General features: G+C 36.6%; 1 protein-coding gene across 2 annotated transcripts; it reads left to right on the top strand.

The window, feature by feature from the left end:
- Window positions 1-711: 711 nt before the first annotated feature.
- Window positions 712-24800, top strand: KCTD9 (potassium channel tetramerization domain containing 9). 2 transcript variants are annotated; one of them, XM_004685385.2, is made up of 12 exons: window positions 712-976; window positions 4549-4670; window positions 7132-7175; window positions 11044-11140; window positions 11719-11777; window positions 11944-12072; window positions 15533-15600; window positions 15689-15784; window positions 16464-16613; window positions 20491-20596; window positions 21304-21437; window positions 22903-23116. In XM_004685385.2, the coding sequence occupies exons 1-12, from the start codon at window positions 929-931 to the stop codon at window positions 23017-23019; spliced, it is 1170 nt and encodes a 389-aa protein (XP_004685442.1). In that variant the 5' UTR covers window positions 712-928; the 3' UTR covers window positions 23020-23116. The 2 variants fall into 2 exon arrangements, with proteins under 2 accessions (XP_004685442.1, XP_012582442.1); XM_012726988.1 differs by lacking the exon at window positions 16464-16613 and having other exon boundaries at window positions 847-976; window positions 22903-24800.
- The last annotated feature ends 925 nt before the right edge of the window (window positions 24801-25725 follow it).

Consider the following 25725-nt stretch of genomic DNA (forward strand, 5'->3'; position numbering starts at 1 on the left):
GCCGCAGCCGCACGTGTCCGCGCGCACCGAGAACCCTCCCAAGCCTCTACCTCACTGTCCCAGGGACAGCGGTGGCCTCGTGGGCGAGGACTGACGCCCCCGCGTGTCGCAGCTCACCCCAAACCAGACAGCGAAACTTCTAACGGGAGTCCGTCGGGACTACTTTCCGTAAGAATCTTGCGGAGGAACCCTTCGGGCAGTGTTGCGAGACACCCGTCCCCACCTTTCGATTGGATGCTGCAAACTTCGAAAAGAACCATTGCACCAATCCTGACAGAATGCCAGGCTGGCTCTTACCCAATCAGCCAGTCCCAACTGCCGCCTTTCCTTTGTGGGTGGAGAGTGGGCGGGGTTACATCCGGCAGACGCTCACTGGTGTTGGTCATTTCCAGTTCCCCACCTTCTTCCCTCAAGCCCCGCCTCCGTATGCAGATGAGGGCTACCTGCTGTTGAGTTTGCGCCTGCTCAGTAACTGCTTTGGCCGCCGTCGAGCTGCAGGTTCGTCTCTGATTGACTGATAACCCTTCCTGTCTACTACACGGCCGCCTCTCTTCCCTCCCTCCTCCTGGGTGGGGCTAGCCGGGGTCCACCCCAGGCAGCATGGTGATTGGCTGAGCGCCGACGGGCGCTGCCGGCTGATTGGTGGAACTTAGTGTCCGTCTGGCGCGATGGGGGAAGGGCCCCAGGCTGGCTGCGGAGCCCAGGGGCGGGGTGGGAAAGAGGACCGGCCGAGCCGGGGTGTGGGACGGAGTGTGCGTGCGTCTGTGCGTGTGTGTCTGTGTGTGTCTGTGTCTGCAAGGGAAGGAAGGTGGCGAAGGGGGGCGAGTCCGAGTGGGTGGAGGGAGGGGAAGGGCAGGAGAGGAAAAAGGTGGGAGGAGAGCCAGGTGGGAGGGTGGCGGCTCCCTCCGAACCTGGCGGGGGCAGCGCGATGAGGCGGGTGACCCTGTTCCTGAACGGTAGCCCCAAGAATGGAAAGGTAAGGGGGCCAGGGGGAGGCGAGCCGGCCGTCTGCTGGGGGCCGGCGTCGGGGGGCGAGGGCAGCGGAGTGCGGAACGGGCTCTGGGCAGAAGACTCTAGTGGGGAGAGGGGCCGGGAGGTGGGCGTGCGCGGGGTGCGGTGTCCTGGAGGCGATCGCGCTCCCCGCGGCCTCCTGCGGAGGTTTCCAGCTCCAGCCGGCCTGCCCTCCCCAGCGGCCCTGGGCACCCGCAAAGGTCAGCTGGTTCTTTAGGTTGCCGGGTCCAGGTGTGGGTCACTTGGCGCGGGGTGCGTGGGGAGGGTCGCTGTCCCCTGAGCGCTCGGTGCTGATGTTCCTCTTCCCACTCACCGCCGAACACCCCGCTGCCCCCCCCCCGACCCTTTTCCTTCACCCCTGGCCGGAAAAAGTGCCAGTTTCCACCTTCGTGCTGAGTAATGGTCTGTTCCAGAAAGTGGTGATGACTAAGGCACGTGAGGAAAATCAGGTAAAAGGAATCAAATCGGTGCCAATGAGTAAAATATCCTTCCATCCTAGGTCAAATAGAGCATGAGAAGTTAGGGACCTTTTCTGGATGCCTCTCACACGCCCCCGCCCCCTGCACCTCTACTTTTTGGAGCCCAGGCTCCGCCGCTGCCGCCGAACTTCTGTTGGGACTTTATTACTTGAACAGCCTTGCTTTTATTCACGAGAACTAAAACGCTGACCGTAGATTGAAGTGGATTGATTGGCATTACCTTGCGTGCTGGGCCTTTGTTGAGGGTGTGGTACTAAATATTTTTCCTGGCTGGAGCACGACAGAATGATCCTGCTCCTTGTCTGGCCCCACCCATGAAAGTTGTTCGGTTTCTTTGGAAAATTTGACTGTACAAGGCAGGCAGGCACTTGGTGTAGCTAAAAGATACCCGGAAGTAGTTCTGTCCAAGGTAAAGGTAAACTGACCTCAGAATACTTTGTTTCCTGCCTGTTTTGGAAAAGTAAGTTTTTAATAAACATAATTGTGCAGTGGTGTAAAAAAAAAAAAAATTTCCAGCTGCCAGCTGACTCTACAGTTTGCAGTAAACTTGCTATAAAAGTCTGAATTACAGCACGGTACATTGACTAATTGACTAATTTTGTTTCCTTTGACTTTAGAAAGTTTCTACACATAGGAAAACAGATCTGATAGAAATTCAGGTTCTTGAGTTTTTATAAATATTACCTCTGGTTATGCCTCACAAGATAGATATTACTTCTGACCATTAACCTTTTCTAAATCCGTTTTGTCTGTCCTTAGCTACTATCATCATCATTTTTTTTTAAACAACCTTGTTTAGTTTTTCACAATATAGGATTTCACTGCTGTTAGTGAAAGAATGATTTAGTCTTTCTAAAGTTGTATATTCTCAAAAAGAGGCCTCTGATTGGAGAGGCCTTTTAGACATCTCTGTTATTCCATGAAAGGCTGGATGTTTAACCAGTTATAACTAATTATGCTTTAACTCTCTTCTGAAACTGAATCATATTTTTGTTAAAGTTGGCTGTGCTAGTCTTGACATGTTATTTTAAATAAAATTCTTTTAAGCTAGTTTTAACTAGCTTACATTTGGGGACTTAAATTTTATTTGCTTTATATATTTGCCAGCATACCTCAGAAGATTGGGGGAATAGCAGCTCAAGTAATTACAGATAAATACGTTTATGTTATAAAATATGTTTATGTCATAAAAACCCAAGCTGGAGAATATTACTTTATAAAATCATCGTTAAAACTAAGGCATATCAGTATCATTACTAAACTGGAGAACACATTCCAAGCTATATCAGTGTTTCCTTTCTTCTTCCTTCAGTTGGATAAACAGTAACATTATAATTACTCTTATTTGACAGAAGAGAACACCATAGCACATGGCATCCTGCATTTTTATTAAGGCAGCTGTGTTTAGAGAGGAGTGATTTGACCGTAACATGATATGCACCGCAAACGTGCTGAAACGAAATTCTACTGTGATACAGTTTGATTCCATCCTACCAGTAGGAATATGGGTCACTTTCATTATCTTATTTAGCTATGTATTGACTGTATATTGTATCATAGATATTTTGGAGACATGAGAAAAATGAGTTCATGTGCTGGCTTTAATTTTTTAACTTAAATAACAGGTTATAATTTGGAAATGGTGTTTAAAGGCAATTAAAGCCTCATTAAGCTGATATGTTCTGTCAGTTACTTAGCCCAAATGGTAGGTAACTTTCTCTATGGGATCTGAAATTTAGGAAGGATTAAGTTAAAAAGTAACACAACACTGATCTTCTACTTTAATAAACATCCTCAGTTTACTCCACGGGCTGCTTTCATTCTAGAGAGTGCATAGGTTATTAAAGTAGATAGCCACAGTGATGTGAGACTTTTAAGTCCACACCACACCAAGGAGTAAAGCCCATGAAGCAAATAGCCACTGTAAGCATCATCACCTTTCTGAGGACTAAGGCAGAGCATGGAACAAATCACATCCATGATACACAGATTTTCTATTGCTGCCTTTTCCCACCAAAGATCTATAAAGAAAGATACATGTGCCAGTCTGTTTGAAATTTTTTCACCAACTCAAAAATCTCTTTCATGTGTTTCACACTTGTGTGTTGATCTATATCTGTTTTAAAATTTAATATCCTAATTCCTTTATAGAAGCTGCATTTGCATGATAATATCATATTAGTATACTCAGAAGAATCAAATTAAGGTGATCTAGTTGGAAAGCAAATGTCAGAAATAACCTCCAGTGAACAATTTGTATTTTGACCCAACTTAATGGAAATTTAGACGTTTACAACATCTACAGAATTCTAACATTCTTTGCATTAATTTCTGTTTTCTCAAATTAATGGCCTTCTGGTTATTTCATTTAAAGGCAGGTGTTAAATTGCTAGAATTTAACAACTGCTAAAATAATTTTTGTGAAGGTTTCTTAAAGTAACTTATTTATTCTCCTCTGTTGCATAAGTCATACAAGTTTAATCTGGAAAACAACAAAAATTCACCAAGAAAATAAGTCAGCCATCAGTCCATTATCTAAAGACATTCACTTTCATTACTTTTCTGAGGACTAAGGCAGAGGACTTGCTCTAGAGATGTATCACTTTAGAATTGTTTTTATACTGTGTGGCTTGTTTTTAAAATTAACATGTCACTGGAAAAAAACTTAAATACACAGAAGCATAAAGGGTAAATGAGGTCAAAGTCAACAGCTAGAAAATGTCATAATCTAAATTCAAATGCAGGTCTACAGAATCAAGCCTCTATTTAACATACCAAACATTGTAGATTGTTTTCAGTTAAAGATGTTTTTTTTCCCCCCCTCTAGTTTTAGATTTCAGTAACTTTAGGCACTAAGTAAATATTTACATCATAGAAGAAAAAGGAACACTGTTAAGAACCTTGTTAAAATCTGCTTTTATATAATAATCTGAACCTTGTTAAAATCTGCTTTTATATAATAATCTGATTTTTTAATTCTGTTTATGGTGTGATTTATCATTTCCTGTCATGAAATTTCACTGTGTAAGTTGTTCAAATTAATCTTGTGTGCTTACAGGTGGTTGCTGTATATGGAACTTTATCTGATTTGCTTTCTGTGGCCAGCAGTAAACTCGGCATAAAAGCCACCAGTGTGTATAATGGGAAAGGTGGACTGATTGATGATATTGCTTTGATCAGGTAAATCGTTACCTTTTTGTAAGCTGTCTATGCTGTGCCCTCGGCTTCTTGCTGCTATGCTTTTGCTTTAAGCATTCATTTTAGTCACTGTTAATACAGGATTTTGGCAAATGCATGCATAGAATTTGACCTTTGGAATTTAAATTACTTGAACTTAGGGTATATTGATCAGATAGAAAACCTCAATACATTCTTCCCAATATACTGATCACCTTTTTTTTTTTTTTAAGATTTATTTATTTATTCAAAGAAATGGGGTGTAGGCCAAAGGTTAAGGGGGGGAGAGAGCTTACCAGAGACAGAGTGGGGAGCAGAATATGTGGATTTACTGAAATACACTAAGGGGAGCAGAAGGCATCAGGGATGGAACTCAGGCCTTCAGGGTGATCGTGTTGCCACTTAACCCATAGCCTACCAGGGATGCTCCTGATAATCTTTCTGCATAGTGCATCTGGGCTAGGAAGAACCTCTTCTTTATGTTATTAGAGATGAATATTCTAAGACATACATTCTTAGTGTTAGAAATCTAATTGGTTGCTTTAAATTCATTTGCTACTGCTTTATTATATGTTCCTTGAGAATGCTTTAAGTTTTTATATCACAGAGAGCTACTTCAATGAAATTTGTGAATTATGGCAGAATTTTTAATAAAATGTAAAGCACTGAGGCCCTCCCTGGTGGCTCAGTTAAAGCACAGCACTGTGAAGCTCTCCACAGCCACTGTAGCAGGAGTTTGATTGCCAGCCAGGAAGATGACCCACATGGCACAGCAGACCTCTCCTGTCTTGCCTGCCTCTCCCCTCAGCAGTGTATTTCAGCAAATCTGCCTGTTCTGCTCCCCACTCTGTCTCTGGTGAATCCTCTCATTTCCATCCGCCCCTCACCCCTCAGACCCCCTACACATACCACTGGCCTGTACCCCAGTTCTTGTGTGCATAAATAAATCTTTTTTTTAATGTAGAGCACTGAAAGCATTAGAAGGTTAACTTTTTGTCAGGTTGCTAGCTAAACAATGTCACTAAATGCACATGCAGGTTTATCTTCAGAACTGGCTCGCTAATACATCTTAGGACTGTAGATTTACTGCAATAGCAGTTTTTTTATTTGTTTTAATATCCCAGATAGATTTATTTGTTTAAAACAAGTACCTACTTCACCACATTCCATCCTCCTAGGATCACAGATTTTTTTTATCATAAGATCATTCCATCCTCACAGATCACAAAGAGACTTAACAAAGAAGGTGGGAAAGGAAAACAAATTAAATGATGACTGTGTTCAGTTAATGTAATTACTTTGCCCAAGATATTTAATTGGCAGGCATGAGTTTTATTTGTAATTAGTGGTGTAAGGATAATGATGCTCTAAATTGTTATAGCATATAAAATATAATTTTTGTTTAAGCCCAGGTCAGAATGATCTTTTATTATAATATATTATCTTTGAAATTAATCCCCTCCGATCCCTTTATATTACCAAGGAGGAAACTAAGTATCGGAGAAGTAAAGTAACTTACGCAGGTCATACAGTTGGTTTTGTTATAAGAAAACAAATTTTCATACTAAAAATAAATACGATTATAGGGTACATTTAAAATCCAAACAAATTAGGAGATTTCTTGATTTTTTTAGTATTTATCTCCCAGCCTCTTTCAGTTTTTGGAGATTATTAAGTCACATTTTTGAATGATCTCAATTATCCTAATTTTCTCCTTAAGTGCAGGCTTTGCTTCTAAGAAAAAGTCAATGTGTTCTAATGATATCTTCTAGAAAACTAAAACCTCTGCAACATCGACACTCATAACTGAGTCTTGAACTATGAAATAGATACTTTTGCAGTAGTTTGTGGTTCACAGTATAATCTCTGATCATCTATTTGTCCTAAAGGTGGACAGGAAAGGAGGAGATACACCAGTAATCCAGAATTATGGCTATGCACAGTCATTATACTTAGGGGTGTGGCGAGTATAGAGTGGGTCAGTACCTAACAGCAATTATAGTCCCATGTTTTTCATAGATTTAATATGAAAATTTATTTTCATTTCCAAAGCACAGAGCAGCTCACAATTTAGTAGAAAACCTAAATAACTTCTTTAGGGTTAAAAAATTTTTATAAAAAGTTGATTATGGCTGTAGTCATAACCTTTGAGTATAATAATACTATCTCCAGTTGATGAGAAAGTTGAATTCACATAATTTCTAAATGGCTTTTTTTGGTTGTTATTTTTCCATTTCAAAAGTGCTTTCTTGGTTGGGCAGGAATTACATCCAAATACAATTAAGTCGGGGTGAAGCAGAATACTAAAATAAACGTCAAGTTCTTTGCAATATACATAGATAACAAAGCCAACCTTCTAAACTATGAATGCTTCATAATTTTAAGGATTAGTTGCTCTAGTCAACACATCAGTAACATGATTCTGGATTTTGATGGTGGCTTTTTTAAATTTTGATTTTCCCAGGGATGATGATGTTTTGTTTGTGTGTGAAGGAGAACCATTTATTGGTAAGTGACTTCCTTAAAAACCAGTTTTATCTGCCACAATAAATAAAGGTGAAATAACAAATATTATTTTACTTTAGCTTGTTTACCTTCACAGTAAAAAGTTACCTTGTGGCAGTGTTCAGATCTTCATACCTTTTTTTATTCTGTATTGTGTGTGTTTTAAGTAAATTTTTAATTTTAATTTTATCATAATTCATCTTTTACATGTCTTTAAAATATTCTAGATGCACATGTCCATTAACTATGACTTGATAGAGTAATTTTAATTTTAGAAATCAAAATTATTTTGAAATTTTCTCTTTGATAGTAGTTGACTGCATTTTTCTAAGTGTTATTTCACATATTATTTAAGCATAAATTGTTTTCATAAGTAGTATTTGAAAAATCTTTCACAATGATCACATCCAACTCATGAAAATAGACTTGGTATCAGCCATACACACATGCACAAATGCATGTTCTACCTTTGATTTGGAAGACATCTTATACAGTTGTGCAAAGAAAGAATTTAAAAGTTAAATAAGGTAAATATTCTTTAACAAGTATCTGGATATTTAGTTCTATACAATCATACCCCCTGAATATTTAAATACTTCTTTAAGTCGTCATAGTTTGGTATACAGAGGCATTTCTTGGGATCAAGAGTAGTGTGTACTGTTCTCTGTCTTGACCTTCAAACTGTCAGCAAACTTTCTTTCATACACTTCTTGTTTATTTATCCACTGAGTGGTTGGTTGGCAGTGGGGACTTAACTGATTACCTATAGACAAATAATCTAACATCCTTGCTTCATTACTGTCAAGATTATTAGAAAGATATTTTTTTTTTAATCCTCTGGACTTATTGGCATTGTTTTACAGCTCCAGCGGTATAAACCTCTTTAAGTCCTTTTAAATCAATTCCACTAGTCTTACAGCTTTCTTATTACCTGGGTTAACAAGGTACTCATCATATACTTCTGTCCTGGACCCAAGTGAATTTTTTTCCCAAAGAGTCTAGTGGGATGTGTCATTTCAAAACATAATCTGGTACCAGGGACAGTCACTGCTCCTGAGTTCATCATTGTTCCCGGGCTTTAAGGTTGGCAGAGATGTAAGTATGGCTGACTGAGATAAAATTGAGATGTAATGTGTAGTATGATACAAAGTTTATTTCATAGATAGCAATATGGAGATAGATAAAATCACTCACGAATTGGTATTATGCTCCTGGTTTATAGTCAGGATTTTGAGACTTTTATTTCCCCTTTTTATCTTCTATCCATGTCTACTTTTTCCATATCAGCAGCCTGGTTGTCTGGGACATAGGGAATGATAGAATGATAACATCACCTAATTATTCATTCACTTCATTCTACACAAAACACAAAAAATGTCAAAGTAACAGTCCCAGTACTTTCAATATTGATATGATTAGGAAAGATAATTAAATGTATTTTGCATATACTGCTTCCTTTCTGTCTTTCCTTGAAATATAAATCTATTGTCAGGTCACGTAGTCATTATATGCTTAAAGCCTTTACTTAGCTCTACTTCTTCTTCTTACCTCCAATTCCTATGTTGATGTCTCCAGGATTCTCTTGATGTTAATCTGCATGTTATTAATTTGTGGCTTCTATATGTAAAGTCAATTTGGCTGGATGTAAAATCATGTGAAAACTTATTAAACTATAAACTTCAGTGATGTGTAGTTTCTCATATAGCATTCATGTATATACACACATACATATCAATAAAACTGTTAGAAAAATCCTTGGTTCTTATTTTCTTTCTTTAAATATCTTAAATATGTGACTATTTCACTCTGGTAAACTGGTGGTGTAAAAAATATCTGATCTTACATATGTAATTAGTTTTCCTAGACCCCTCAAAAGAATTGTTTCTAAAGTACAGTAATTTAGGTGATGACTTTGTGGTTTCTAGGTTGTTCTGGTTTGATTCTCACATTGAAATCACCCTTTCAATGTGAATGTCAAACTTGGTTTTTATTTTAGAAATTTTTTTTCTTGAACATAACTTTTTGAATACACTTATTTCAACTAAATTTTTCTTTTAATTCCAACAGTGGATTAATTCTTCGTGGAAATAAATGATGATTCAAGTATTTTAGGAGGCTAACTGTTTTCTGTCATAACAACACTTCATGTGGGCCCTCCCTGGTAGCGTGACAGGTTAAAAGCACAGCACTGCAAGTGAGCTGCTTCAGTGCGAGTTCAATCCCTGGCCCCGGAGGTGACCCACATGGCCTAGCAGACCTCTCCTGACCCTCCTGCTGCACCCCCTGGCAGTATACTTTGTCAGTCAGCCTGTTCTGTTACCTACTCTGTCTCTGGTGAATCTTCTCAATGCCCCTGCACCTCTGGTCTATACTCCAGTTTTGTATACATAAATAAATAAATCTTTAAAAAATAAAATAATACTTCATGCTTCATAGTAATAAAAGGAGTTATGCTTCCAAAAGTATCTGAGGATTCAAACATGTTTTTAAAAATTGTGGTAAGATATAAATAAGCTAAAATAAACAGATTTCAATCACAGACTTCACTACCAGACGACAACACAAGGTTCATTGTGAATTAGAAAGATGTCACTTTCCAGAGAATGTTGGGTTGGGGTGGGGGAGAGCTTTCTTTTTCTCTTCTAGTGGTATTTCTGGGTTAAGGTTATATATCCAGTGGTCTCTTGGCTCTTTCCAGGCTGTTACTAATTTATACTTCTCTTTGGCTTTGTTGCCCAGAGATTCGTGTCCCTAAATTATATATGTATTTTGTCTCCTTGCTTTGATTTTCTTTTCTCAGGATTTCTGTCATGTCTATGTTGGAGCTGCACTGCTTTCTAGATTTGAAATCTATTACATCCTTTTTCTGTGTTTTTTCCATTTCTTTTCGGTGTTTAAACTTTCCCCTTTATCTTTTATTTCCCTTAAGGTATTATCTGTTGTGTTTATTCAGTCTAGTATTTCTTTTAATTTAGTCTTCATTTCCAAAAGGGTTTTCCTTTTATTTGTAAATCTGAGTTATCTTGCCTCATTTCTGAACTTTGTCATTCTGGCTTACATTGTTTTCCATACCTTGTATTAGTACTCATTTTAGCATGTTTTAGACAATTACAGTGTTTGTCTTTTTGTGAACATTACCTTCTGACATTTTCATTGTCTTCAGGGATGTATTTATTCTTTTAGAAAGTTTGCATATGATTTGCTATCTGTTCTCTATTACTGTTTTTACATGATATTCATTTTTCTTAATTGGAACAGGGAAGAATGATTTGGAGCTTTTCTAATTGCATGACTCCAGAATGCACTTTTCTATTATTTCATGAAGTGTGAAAAAATACAGCACTTGCCTCCCAATATAACCCTTGTTCTGTTAGAGCTTGACTTTTATTTGGCTCTGTTTTGACCATCTTGGATTCTTTTCCCAAAGTGTTATTCCTTAGTATGGGACTTTGTCCCAGAAGGTAGTTTTGGCTGGTGGGTTTTGAGAGTTCATTTTCAACCTCTTTAGGTCTTAATACTTGCCTCATTGACTGTTAGAGAGGCCTTACCCCTTCTGCCTAGTCAGTGTTCTCAGTGGGCTTACTCACTTCAGAGAGAGTATTTATGCAGTACTTTAGAATCCTGTGTTATCATATACTCTTTTGCTTCTCTCAGATTCTTCTTTTAGACTTGCTAATAACATACTGTTTGTGTCAATGGGAATACTTTATCACCCAGTTTGCTTTAGATAATGTCTGTAGATATGGGGTTGGTTGTCTTAATAACTCTGATATGTTTGTATGTGTTTTTTAGTCTCAGAATTTTTGCTATTGTCTGCTTACCCAAGTCGCTAATCTCAGTGTTCCTACTATTTTCTACATGTCATCTTTAGATCCTCAGACAGATTCTAAACTACCTGAAGGGCTGTCGGGATCTCACACAGACTGGCTAACATTAAATGTTGGAGGACGGTACTTTACAACTACACGGTAGGTGTGTGTGTGTATGTGTGTACCAATTGTTACTTTAGTTTGCTGGTTTTCTTAAAAGATAATTCACATGCTATTTCAGTATACTGTGTGATCTGAAATCATTTTTGCAGTGTTTTTTAAGAAGTTGAAAAATAGTTCACAAGTCATTCCAGAGAAAAATTGAAAAGCATGAATTCATTGTTCTAAAACATGCTTTCTAGATAGCAAGTAATAGCTACATGTAACAACAGTAAAAATTAACAATATTGAGATTTGTGGAGACTAAAACTGCTTGTGTTAAAGAGATCAGAAAACTTTTGGATCAAGAATATTATGATATAATAGCTTGCTGGAAGGATAGATTAGTATTTAAATTAAAGGAAACTGAAACATTATTTAATCAAAGGAAGTGCCAGATTAGAAGGGATTTTGATAAATGGCAACTTACTGCACGTTTTTGTCTCCCAGCATCACTTCTACCAGGCTCTAGCATGCATCTTTTTGAGAGAGCAGCTGGGATGGAATATACTCTTGACTTAAATATATTTGTTTATAAAGACAAAAGGAGAAATCAATTTTTTTCCCTGAATTCTTAGGAGCACTTTAGTGAATAAAGAACCCGACAGTATGCTGGCCCACATGTTTAAGGACAAAGGTGAGTACGGCACGTTATTCCTGCACTTGGTGTGATGACTCTGTATCTCCTGTCCTGCTATAATTTTACAAGAGTCAACACTGGTATGTTCAACTACTTTTCTTCCATACAGCTCTAACATCTTTTTTTCCTCTGGGGGGGTTTCTTCACTTAATGCTTAACACAGGTGTCTGGGGAAATAAGCAAGATCATAGAGGAGCTTTCTTAATCGATCGAAGTCCTGAGTACTTTGAACCCATTTTGAACTACTTGCGTCATGGACAACTCATTGTAAATGATGGCATTAATTTATTAGGTGAGTTTTCAATATGATCTTTCCCATTTTAATTTAGTTTAACATATTTATTTTGTTTGCTCTTAATAATGACATACTATATGTTTGTTCATAAAGTGAAAGTACATATATTCTTTTCCATTTTTTTTAAATTAATACTAACATGTATACAAATATATAGAGAGATGTAAAATACACGTTTTTGCATGGATGGATGTCTCTAAACCATAAATTCCAATGTTAGATCTGAAAACAGATTTAGATTTCTCTCACCAGGGATTTTAAAGTTTTTTTTTTTAATCGAAGTGTGATTGAACTGCTTTTTTAATTATGGACCCTCTTATCATATTTAGAAGTAAAGTGGTTAAGAGGAAAAATTATACTTTGGAATCATACACTGATCTAGAATCTCAATTCTAGAACTTACTAATCAGGTACAATCTCTGAGCCCTCTTTGAAAATGTTTTTAAAATCCACTCATCCCTGGCTGTGTTAAAAGATGTTCAGGTTCACGGTAGTGAGTTAGAGCAAAGCCCTTATACAGCAGTGGCTGTGTGTGGTCAGAGTTCGGTAGAACTCCAAGAAACTGAATTTGGCCTGCTGGAGAGTGTGGTGATACTGAGAAACATGCCTGATTACTCAGACTTCCATATGGGAGTGTGGACTTAAGTGTTGAGTCTTGATTTAGTTTTTAAACATTCGGCCTACCTGGTAGCCTAAGGGGTTAAAATGCAGCACTCTGAAGCTATCTGCAGCCACTGCAGTATGAGTTTTGAACCCTGGTCCGGGAGGTGACCCACATGGCACAGCAGACCTCTGCTGTTTCACCCACTGTTCCTCTCAACAGTGTATTTCAGTCACTTTGTCTGTTCTACTCCACGCTCTGTCTCTTGAGAATCCTCTCACCCCCTGTACCTCTGGCCTCTACCCCAGTTCTCATATACATAAGTAAATAAATCCTTTAAAAAGAGATTTTAAACATTGAATATTACACTGGTCAGTTGTGGCATGTGGACTTTATTACTTTGAAATAGGTTCCTTGTAATCCCATCTTGTTTAGAGTTTTTATATAAATAGTGCTGAATTTTATTAAATGTTTTCTCTACATCTATTGATATTATCATATGAATCTTATCTGTATTTTTGTTGACATGCTATATTACATTTATTGAATTATGTATATTAAACCATCTGTGCATTCCTAGGATAAATCCCACTTCCTCATGGTGGGTTTTGTTTTTTTTTTTAACTCAATGCACGTCAGCCATGGTATGGTCTTTTAGGAGGTGCTTATGCAAAACCACTGCAACTCAGTTAACACAACTGTTAAACTTACACAGATTGCTCAAGCAGAACTCTCTTGTGGTCAATGATAGTCATCCGTGAGGTTATTACTCACAGTGTCCATGTTGAACTCAATGGTGAGTTCAGTGACCATCACCTGAGGTGTAGTGATAACATCATGGCAGTCCTGTAGAAGTTAGTAAGGCCAACTCTTGGTTATTTTTTATTTTGCTCATGTAGAATGCAATGGTGAGCTCGAATACCTTCAGCTGTTCTATTTATGGCACATAGTGCTCGGGTAGAACCGGGCGATCTCAGTGACCATCTACTTTATATTCCTCGTGTTGCTCGTGGAGAGTTTGTTTGGAGTCAACTGTTGTCAGCACTGCTCTAGTTAGAGCACAAGGTGCTCCCGTACAACTCAGTGACCTCCACTGCTCTCAGCTCTGAGGTGTTTGTGACTCATGGTCCCCACACAGATTCCCATTCTGAGGCAGTTAAGAGAGATGGGCAGTCTGGCCAGGTGGGTGGGATACCGGGACAGGCCCAAATGGCTTACCACCTGCCTGTTCTAAGGCAACAAAGTGGCCGAAATGTCCTCCTCACCAGTATGCACAGTGGCAAGAGACCTCAGGCTCTAGAACAAGCATGAGGTTTACTTCACGAAGTCTTCTTTTCCCTACTTCCTAGTTAAATCTCACAACCCAACTATTTTATTAACTCGAGAACTTCTCTAACATTTCAAAATTGATTGCCCTAAAACTAGTATGAATTTTCTGGACTTCATTTTTATTTAATAAAGAGAGTGATTCAGTGGTAGAAAGCAGGTAATTTAATGATAAGCATGGTGATCATTTATTGAGAACTTACAGTGCCAGGTTACCTGGCACTGTACCAAGCTATATGTATGTATCAACTCTTTTAATTTTTAAGACAGCTTTGTGAGAAGGTAATAATGCCCTGTTTTACAAATATGGAAACTTAGAGAGTGATTAAGTAACTTCTCTTAGATAACAAAGGTCATGAGTGACAAAGCTGGAATCTAAATCCATGTCTTAATGGTATTAACAAACTATTGCTTCTTTTTTTCCAATGTGACCCTGGGCGTATCTTTTATTTGTAAAACCTTTTTGGAATGTTTTAAGGTTTTGTTCTAAAACTAGATTTAGCAGAAAAAATCCTTACCACTTTCCTTAAAAGATCCACATTTAATCAGAAGATGTTTGCAAACTGAGAATGAGGCCCACTAAGAACTACCCTCTTTAGGAGTTTCTCCCAGGACAGATGTTGAAGTGTGACTGCCTTTCGTGAGGAATCCAGAGATGTAACTGGTCTCTTGTGCCCTGTATTTACATACAATTACCTGTATTTATGTTTGAGGGGAGGGATGACATCACATATTTCTTTGTAATTCTTAAGTTCTTAGTAGTTTTTGAACAAGTGGATGTAGCTAACTGGATGACCCAGGCCTTGCTTTGAAGGAGAATGGATCCCTAGTTACAGCCACATCTCTGATGAAAATGAACAAACATGAGAAAGCATACACACTGTGTCACACATGAGAAACATGAGAAAAACAAACATGAGAAAGCATACACACTGTGTCACACAGAGAATGTACACATTTTTATCCAAATTAAGAAAAGTAAATGACAGATAAAATACCTTTTATTATTCAGATCCTTTTTTAGAAAAACAGATTCTCTTACTAGAAATGTTTCTCACTTACACTTTTGTCTTTTGTCTTTTATTTGTATATATAATTTTCTGATTCAATAAGTAAAAGATATTTCTGACTGCCCTCTGCAGATACTCCACCTTGAAAAAAATAAGGGAAATGTTAAGATTAGATAAACTAATCATTTTTTTAGATTCATAATCATATCACTTTACCAATGATTTTGGGAATGTGTGATTACTATTTCTTTTATGTGGCTGATTTGATATTCAGAACTAACTTTGAAATATGAAATGCTTTTCTTCTAATTCATTTTTCCATGTTTTCTATTACTTTAGAAAAATATATTTTATAAATATTTTCAGTTATTATATGTATATGTTCTAAACCTGTTACGTTTCTTCTGCATTGCTAGTCTAACTTGCTGCATTTCAGTTCTACTGTGAGAATTTAACATGAAGAATGCTATAAACATTAAAATGGTTTTCTGTAAAAGTCAAATCATTTTTATTAATATAGGTGTATTAGAAGAAGCCAGATTTTTTGGTATTGATTCATTGATTGAACACCTAGAGGTAGCTATAAAGGTAAGATCTCTTTTTTGCATTAGCCAATACACATTTATTATTGCCAGCTCCCAAAATGCTCCATTAATTTTCTAATATCTTTTACAAGAATTCTCAACCACCAGAGGATCATTCACCAATATCTCGAAAAGAATTTGTCCGATTCCTGCTAGCTACTCCAACCAAGTCTGAGTTGCGTTGCCAGGTAATTAGAGCAGACTTTTACATGACTTACTGTATCAGCAAATTGGCGAGCCAAGTTTTACATTCTTAGGATTTTTATTTTGCCTTATTTTTCTTCTTCATGCAAGACATTGTTTAATTATGGGTTATAGCGTTGATACAATCCACGAATGGTTAGCAAAAGATGTAATAGCCTTTTTTATTGTCTAATTATGTTTCATGTAGTGGTTTTTGAATATTGCATGGAAATTGCAGTAATTAAAATAAAAATTCAATTGTTATCGCAGTTGCTATGTATGACTAGTCAGTGGTAGACACTTCTAGTGTTCTAGTGTTAAAGGTTTTTTTAACCACAATACTCACTTTTTTAGAAAAAACTGAATTATTGAATTAAATAATTTAAAGGCGATCAGATTTAACTAAAATAATGCTTATTAACCAGGTACATGGCAAACAAAGATCCCTCTTTAAAAACTTCCTGCCCATGAAAGAGGTATAACCAATCTGCATTTCCTCTTACTAAGAGTCCATTAAAGACACTTCTTTTGTGTTTCTATGTTCCATTTGATTGTGTTTTGTAATAGACTACAAATGACTGAACTGCCAATTATTTCTGAAGAACTTGGTAGTTAACTATAATAGTTAAATTTAAATACAAACAGATGGTTAAAATATTGTGACAATTTGTTTTTTAATTTTAGGGTTTAAACTTCAGTGGTGCTGATCTTTCTCGTTTGGACCTTCGATACATTAACTTCAAAATGGCCAATTTAAGCCGATGCAATCTTGCACATGCTAATCTCTGCTGTGCAAATCTTGAACGAGCTGATCTCTCTGGATCAGTGCTTGATGTAAGAATCATTTCTGGTTACAAAAGAAAATACAGTTTTTAGCTTGTTGAACAGTTTCAAAGAGCAGAGATTTATCTGTTTCTTAATGAAACTTTGTCATGAAACAGATACTTTATTTACTAAGTCCATAAAACTGAAGACTGTGAAAGTGAAATGGTATTCTTTTGCAACTTTGATATCCTTTATTAAGCATAGGCCTAAAAAAGTTTAGCAGCTAATAAATTAAATCTTGAAATTAGACCCTGATCTCAATATAATCTACTTATTTTTGAATTTCTGTGAATTACAATGGGAAAGCTAAAAAAAGATTTGAGATTTTCTACTGAAACACATTATTAAATGGGAAAATATTATTACTCAAGTATTTTGCAGAGATATTGAGAAACATAGCATGCATCATTGTATGTAAGCATTTCAATGGCTCTTTCTCAACATATGTGTGTCCATGTGTTTATATGTTTATGTGTATATATGTGTGTACAGATGTATATACAGGTATTTATGTAGCAGTTACCTGTACTAACTTGGGATTGGAGGATATATGCAGAACCAATAATGAAATGTACTAACTATTAACAACTTAATGTTCCTTAATACAAGGCTCATGTCTCTGTCTTTGAATTAACAGCATTTAATATCTCTATCTTGCATTTCGATAACTTTTAGTAATTATTTCTTGAATTATTGTAATTTTTTCATTCTTTAGTTACACCTATTTTTCCATGAAGATATCAGATCTAGTAAGAAAATTGCTAATATATGTTTCAGTTATTTTCACTCCCCTGTTCCATCTTATGGCGAAGGATTAAATTGGTAGCAAAGTAGACAAGAAACTACTTTGCAAGCACTTAGAAAAAGCTTGAAGGTCTAAATAGTTGACTCCTGATCAACACATGTTTGAACTGCCCAGTTTCACACATGCAGATTTTCCTATTAACAGATAACATAAACTTACAGTATCAGTTAATACAGTGCCAAAATTAAATGTATTTTTTTGCCTTATAGTTTTCTTAACTTTCTCTAGCTTATGATAATTACAAGAATACAACATACAAAATATATGTTACTTGAATCTCTGTTACCAGGAAGGCTTCCAGTCAGCAGTAAGCTATTAGTAGTTAAGTTTTGAGTTACACATTGATTTTTGACTATATGGGGATCAGCACCCTAACCCGCCATGTTGTTCAAGGGCTGTTAACTGAGTACATATTTGGTGCCATAGTGATATGCTATAGAATTTAACTTTAATTATCAAAAATAAAAATGGCTCAGGCAGAAGAGTCACTGTATAAGCTGTGAACTCAAATTAATTTAATTGTCCTTTGCATTGGAAAATGACTGCTGATAAATACCCTGCTGTATTGCAGTGCCCATAATATAATGTACACTAAAGCACAGTGCCACACAAAATACCCTTAGTGGTCTCACCGTTCATGTTGAATTCCTCAAACAATAAACGATTTTGCTTCCTTTCCTTATGGACTGTGAAACTTCTTCATAGAAACTAACCTGTTCTGCTGTAAACCAAGACATCTCAGTTGCAAATCAGTGGTTCCCTTGCCTATTCTTGAGCATGTTTTAGAGTGTTTCTTCCACATGGTCTGCCTGCTATGGTTGACTCTAGCCTGCTGCATAAAAGCAAGTCTAAAAATTCCGCTGTTCCTATCCATTGCATTATCCCAGTCAATACTTAAGAGAACGGGGTGAGCTGGGAGAGACTTTTAGTAATCAAATCTGACCTACAGTTTTATAGGCTGAGAAACTAAAATCTGGACATTTGCTCAAGCCCCAAAGGCTAGTTTCTTCATAGAAACTATGAATGAGACTCTACAGCATGCATTTGCTTCTACTTTTTCTTTTGAAAATGTCAAATACATACAAAATAGACTAGTATAACAAAGCCCTGTTTAGACCTCCACCAACCAGTTTTATCTGTCTGTACATCTTTATAGATTATGTTAAAGCAGCTTATTATTTTACTTATTACTATTTACTTCACCTCTTAGATTAGGGTAATTTTTTAAATATGACATCATATTAAAAAAAATAATAGCCCGTTTTCATCAAACACATTGCCCCTTGATAAGAGATAAAACAGCCTAGTTCTTATAGCTGCAGTGCTGACTTAATTTGTAGCCGAGTTCTAAAATCTCAATATTAGGAACCCACTTTACTCTTTGATGAATGGAGGGTGAGATACTTTCCATGGTAAACGATCACACTCTTCACTCATTTTCACTATGTATTTGCTTTGTGACATTTGTAGCATAGAATAATATAGAATGCCTTAAATATAGGTCATTCATTACTTTCTAATAACCATGGGAACTTTTAATAATATTTACAGTGTATTTTACTGAGAGCATACTGTATAAAACCAGAAGCATTTATTTATATGTATCAGCTTCCTGTCTCGTTACATTTTCAGGTATTTAAAATCTGGCCATTTTTAGTTAATATGGTCCTTCTAAATCCTTATTATTTTAGTTATCAATCTGAACTTCTGTATGACCTTGTTAAGGCACAGGTGTAGGTGAGAATGTGTGCATTTGACAAGTCATCTGTGGTTTGAAATGGTCTATGGCTTATCTCCCTTTCGTGAGAATTGACTGCAGGTGAATAAAACTGTACCTTTCAAACAAGAATTTTCATAATAGAAATAGATGTAACATCACTTGGACAGCCTTAAGATTTTAGATTTCTTTGCTGATGTGTGTGCACCTTGAATATATATATAATATGTAGATAACTATATCTGATCGGTAAATATAACAAGTACTATTGTCATTCATGTAATGCCTTATAGCTTTTAAAACATGTTATCTACTTGGACAGTAAAGATTTGTAAAAGCCTGAAGTTATGTCAACTTTATAGTCTCCTGACTTCTCCAGTAATGGTTAGCATTCAGATCTGATGGCACTGAATACGTTGAAAGGCACTTACATGACTTCAAATTTAAACATTTTCTACCTTTTCGCTGTACATTTTGCACTTATTTGGATGCTCAAGGTTGACAGTGTTGTTTAGCAATGGTTAGTACAGAAAAACCCAACAGGGATGTTTTATAACTGAAAGATGCCAATAATTGCTAGACTGAAGTATTCTGGCCTTTGGAATGAATGTGCTGGTATAGCATTACTGAACATCAAGAATTTTATTGATTTCCTGTGTAATAAGGAGGGGCAAATTCATATTTCCAGCACATTTACCCTTAGATTTTAAATGTCATATCATCATGCCCAGACTTTTATATAAAAATATAGTTAGGGATGTCCTAGTTCTGACTTCCAACTTCTTTAAATGCTTATGTTTTGTGTAAATTGGATATGCTTTTGTTAATTTGGCTTTTCCCTTTTTTTTTTAAGATTTATTTTTATTTATTTATGCATACAAGAACTGGGGCCAGATGTGAGTGGGGGGCGGGGCGCGGGGAGGGGTTTGTGAGTGTGGATTCACCAGACACAGTGGGGAACAGAACAGGAGGATCTACTGAAATACACTGCTGAGGGGAACAGCAGGCGAGACAGGAGAGGTCTGCTGTGCCATGTGGGTCAGCTCCCTGGCTGGGGATCCAACTCAAGCCACAGTGGCTGGCTATAGCTTGATGGTGCTAAGACTTTAACCAGGGCAGTTGGTGGGGAAGGTCGTGGGAGGGGTTTCTTTATTTTAAAAATCATTCTTTTATGGAACTATTTCTTTAATACAGTCCTCAGTTCTTACTGGTTTCAGTTTCTAAGTGTTGAAAACAAAAAGTGATTATATCAAATTGAGCATTTTTCCTCCTTTTCTGTATTTTATGATACTGTGTGAACCATTTGTTTTTTCTTTTCCAAACAAAAACCTTAATATGTGGACTTAACCTCTTTTCTTTGCCAGTGTGCAAATCTCCAGGGAGTCAAGATGCTCTGTTCTAATGCAGAAGGGGCATCGCTGAAACTGTGTAATTTTGAAGATCCTTCTGGTCTTAAAGCCAATTTAGAAGGTGAGGTTCTATCTATAATTAACATTTCTGAAATGAAACAAAAAGTCAGATGCCTGGCAAAATTTGCTCATGGATAAGACGTGGGAGGTAAATTTTCTGTCTTCATACTTGGAGAATTAGCAATGGCATATGTCATATCTCAATCTCAGTCATGTGTTAACAAAACTGAGAATTCAGGGGATGGCCAGTCTTCATATTTAATGAGGCAGATTTGAATATCAGTATCTTAAGCTTTCTAATAGGACATGAATCCCTTGCTTTGGTCAAAACTAAGAGTTTCACTTTGCACAAGGTCAGGGAGTTGTCATTTTAGATTTAATGTTTTGTTTACGAACTCATTGTTGCTATGTTGGATGTTAACAAGTCACTTTTTTTATTTGAATGTATTTAGAAGACATTGAACTTTCCTTGTAGTAAACTTAGAGGTATTTTAATGTAGGAGCAAATTATCATGAGACAGAATTCATCCCTTTCAAAAGCAATTGGTTCATGCATTCTTAATTTATAGTATAATGATAATTTATCATTAGCAGTAAGCTATTTATCTACATTGGTTAAGAAACTGAAGTTTATACTTCACAGAGCCCTTTTTGAAAATTAAAAGAGACTTTCATCATTTACCTCCAGTAAGTCCTTTTGCAGTGTTTTGAAGGTAGGTAACTGAGTATTTGTTAAGTTTAATGACTCTCCAAATATGTTCATTTTAGGTGCTAATCTGAAAGGTGTGGATATGGAAGGGAGCCAAATGACAGGAATTAACCTGAGAGTTGCTACCTTAAAAAATGCTAAGTTGAAGAACTGTAACCTCAGAGGAGCAACTCTAGCAGGAACTGATTTAGAGGTGAGTCACCAATGTTTATAAAGAGCCTTTGTTAATCTAAAAGAGTTGCAGGAGTATCTCTTGCAACCTAAACAAAGTAGTTGGCTGAGAAAAACCTGCCAGCTAACATGTCAATACCACTGGAGGTGTTTTCCTTTCAATTGTTTGTTTCAACAAATTTGAATTCTAGAGCCAGATTCAATTACCCAAGTTATGCCAGTTTCAGATTTGAGGATTCATCTGACATTTGCTTTAGGTTGATTTCATTTCTCCTCCTTTCCTAGAGTCTTTCAAGCACATGAATTTGATAGAAACTGTATTAGTCTAATTTATCATGTTTTTCTTAAGATTAAGTAGACCAGATTTTTTCCTGAACTACTTGAGGAAATTTAAATGGTATCCAGGTTTAAAGTCAGCTTCAGGAAAAATTGTGAATAAACTCCCTTTGAAACTCAGCTTGAAGCCTTAATTTTGTCCAGTTATCTTTTCCATTTCAATTGTCTTCTATATGTTACCTTGAATTTTAGATTTAACACACAGGCCCCACTGCTGTTGACGAGTCTATATAGACCAGAGAGTTGAAGCAGTGTTTTCTGAAGTTAGAGGTGTTCTTCAGTGTGCTGGTCAGTACAGTAGCCACCATCATTGTTAGTGGTTGAGTACTTAAAAAGTGGCTAGTGCAACTAAGAAATGGATTTTAAAATTTTAATTGTATTTGAAATGTAAATCGCCACATGTGGCTAGTTGCTGTCACACTGAGGAGTGAAGCTCTGCATAGGAAAAATCTGGCACAGGTTGGCTGGTGGAGATGAGTATATAAAAGTTCAGGTTGCTATTGATTTTTAAAAATGTTTTTTTCTTGCTCTTTTGATAGCTTTCAGCCACAACCCTGCTGCCCCTCACACCACCGGCCCCCCCACCCCCAATTTACAGGCATAAAAAGAACCAGCCAAAGATTGAAGGCAGAAACCTGTTTTGAGCACAATTATTTGTTGTTATGTTATCACCTGAGATGATTTCCCCCTCCTTGATTTTAGGTACTATGTAGTTAATATCGTTAAAACTGCTGATTACAAAAACTGACTAAGTTAACTACTGGGGGGGCAGCAGCTGACACTGTCACCCTAAACTGTTGCCTATAATCACCCTTCTCTAGTCACTGTTCCCATCATCCCCAGGGTCTTTGGCAGAATGTCTGTCTCATCTGTCACCCTGTGATCTTCAGAAGAATTCAAAGCAGCTGCCAATTGTGGTGGTGGTTACTGTTGTTTTCATTTGTTAAAACACTGAAATGTTCACAGAAATTTGGAGTTAAAAAAAAGACAGTTCCCTGCCTTAAAAAATGTGGAGATTAGGGGATGGGGAATCTATTACATAATTTAAATCCAGTAAATCAATTAGGAACATTTTCCTAATATGCCCCAAAAGACATTTTGAGAGGGAACAGCTAAATCTCAGTTCCCTAAGTATTGTTTTTATCTTTCAGAACTGTGACCTGTCTGGGTGCGACCTTCAAGAAGCCAACCTGAGAGGATCCAACGTGAAGGGAGCTATATTTGAAGAGATGCTGACACCACTACATATGTCACAAAGTGTCAGATGAGAATTCCAGGACTGGATGCCCAAGATGAAAAATGTTTTTCTTATCACTTTAATTTCTCCACCCACTCACTTGAGAAGAAATAACACTGTAAGAGAATAAGAAACCATTCAGAGGATTATGCTTGTTCTCAGCAGTGCAAAAGGGGAAAGTGGCTTTCCACATTCTGATTTTAACAGAGGAGCACTCACTTAATAGACATAGAGAAACTAGAATAGGCTGTTGCCTTTTGAGTTTGTAGGGGGATTTGTCAGGTTTTGTGGCCAGGAATATTATCTATTACATTTGCTTATACATAGGCATGATGTGGAAATACTATCTCAGTTTAAATGTACTTGAGGATTTTAATTTATGAAAAGCACAACATATGCAATTATATTTATTGAATCTCTAGATGCAGTACAAATATTTAAATTGTTAAACTTTAAGAAAAATTTTAAAAGGTTGTTCAGGTTAAAAATAGCTTTAGTGATGCCTCCCCTACTTAAATAGTTGTCACACCATGTGAAGATGGTGAGATCAGATTCCCTTGGGCTCTTTTTTCAAGTTCATTTTTATTATGGTTATTTCTTAGAACAAAACAGCAACTAGATGAAACAAATCCTCTATTCTGACTGAGTAAGACAGTGGAAAGATATACACTGTTGTCAGCATAAAATCCTGTGGAACCATCTGGATGAAAAGTGTTTACCCATAGTGACACCTTTCCAATAAACATTCCTTAGAATTGCATCCTTAGCTTGGTCCAGTGAATACCAGATGTACCTATTTACACTACTGGCCTCATTTCCTCTTAGTCAGAATAAGCAGATAAAGATACTTCAAAACCAAAAAAACCAAGGTGCATTATCAATTTCATTTAATTCAAATGCCAAATTTGAAATGCTTAGTGTAAAATTCTAAGCTACTCTAAGAACATCTTAGTTAGAGAATATAAGTGAATAAGGCAAAGCTGTCTTTGAAATGCTAACATAATACAATTGCAGCTGAAGCCCTACATGAAAGTGAGGGAAGTTTAAAGTGAGAGTTTATCACAACCAGAAAACTTAATAAGTAAAAATAAAGGTATTTGGTCCAAAATCTAATACCACTCAGTCTGCACCTATGGCTCTTTTACTTCTCTGTTCTGATTTGGTTTCGTTTTGTTGTAGTGGAGCTGAGTCTGATTTTCCCGAGTCATTATCTGCAGTAGCAGTGATAGGGCCTGTACTTGCTTGCCAGTATCCTTGTGTTTACTCCAGGAGCAGAAATGTGCTGTGTCCAAATGGGCTTGAATTCTATAGACTCATCAGTTTGAGGCAAAGATTCATTAAAAACCACTGTCTCCTTTGGGAGAATGACATTTCTGCAGTATTAACGTAGCTTATTCTATATAAATTTGTACACAGACATATATATATATCTATATATACACACATACATATGCAAAGCTTTCCTTAATAGTAAAGGATTCATATGCATAATAGGAGGAGACTGGACCTTTATGGGGAGAGGAAAGCAACTTTAGAAATGAATTATTTTCTTTGCTTTATTATTTTTACCAAGACAGAGAAGTATTGTTATGAGAGATATCTATTTTCATAATCAATATGTGCCTAAATTATATTTAAATCATTTCACTCTGTACTATATTTTCAATATAGAAAGTTGTTCATCTACCTAAGGGTACCTCTGTAGACGTACATTACCTAAAACTGCAGAAGAATCTGAAAGATCTAAACATGTTATGCTTAGAAACTGCAGATTTGGGATCTAATGTATAAGCATTAATAAACAATGTGAAATGTTGAAAAGGAGTTTGTCTTGCTTTTCCATATTTTGCTTACACTTTTCTATATTTTGCTTACACTTTTTCATTTGCGTCGATGACCAATATTACAGGTCAAGGGCCTTAAAGGACAAAGAAATCCAGTATAACACTTAACGGATTCATCTTTATGAGGGTAGCATTAAATTTATGATCCTTATGATCTTTTTCTTAAAATCAACCGTGGTAGCTAACAATTACATTAAGAAATTTCATTGCATCAACCAAAGAAAAAACTACTTTCTAATCATTCGCTTGTTACTCTTTACCTGAAGAATATTACCTGTTATCATGAGTGTGTTGGTTAAATACACTGTTTCCAAAACATTCTTAACCGAAAATTAATTTGAAGATGGGAAGAAAGTTTCAAAAGAGAAGACTTCTATTAGTCCTAATGTTGGAATATATGTAAAAACAAAGTTGTTGGGGGAAGACTACATTAGCTAGATTATCAACTTCGGTAAAGTTCCGTACTCCTATAATTGCTAGAGGAATATATGCTGTAATATAGTCTGATTCCTGCAGCTATGGGTTCAAAAAAATTTTAATAGGAAAGAAACATTGTATGTTATCTTTTTCTAAGGGTTACCATCATAAATCAAGATTTGGAACATTTCTCCAGTTGTTCATTTTATGAATTGATTGTTATACTATAAATCAACTTCAGATCATTTCCAACATATGAAGTCTTAAAATTTATTAAATTTCCAAGAAGAAAGTATTATCTTTAAAATTGAAAGCCATCCCTCTATCAAGAAAAGCAGTTATTTTCCTTGGAAAACATCTTATCCAACAATTAATTCTCAAACCCTTTCACACTTGTCAGCTGTTCACCCTGAGTTCTTCCTGCTGAGATTTTACATTAGGCAAAAAGGTTTTCATCTGTCATTCAGCAAGATCAT

This window comes from Condylura cristata, unplaced genomic scaffold, assembly GCF_000260355.1.
Source record: "Condylura cristata isolate star-nosed mole 26May11 unplaced genomic scaffold, ConCri1.0 scaffold00018, whole genome shotgun sequence".
NCBI lineage: Eukaryota > Metazoa > Chordata > Mammalia > Eulipotyphla > Talpidae > Condylura > Condylura cristata.

Excerpts from the sequence above, each read along its gene's own strand:
- KCTD9 (XM_004685385.2), top strand. The coding sequence starts at position 929 with ATGAGGCGGGTGACCCTGTTCCTGAACGGTAGCCCCAAGAATGGAAAG. Across the intron at positions 4,671-7,131 it reads GATGATATTGCTTTGATCAG|GGATGATGATGTTTTGTTTG; the intron begins GTAAATCGTTAC and ends TGATTTTCCCAG. Across the intron at positions 15,601-15,688 it reads ACCTAGAGGTAGCTATAAAG|AATTCTCAACCACCAGAGGA; the intron begins GTAAGATCTCTT and ends ATCTTTTACAAG.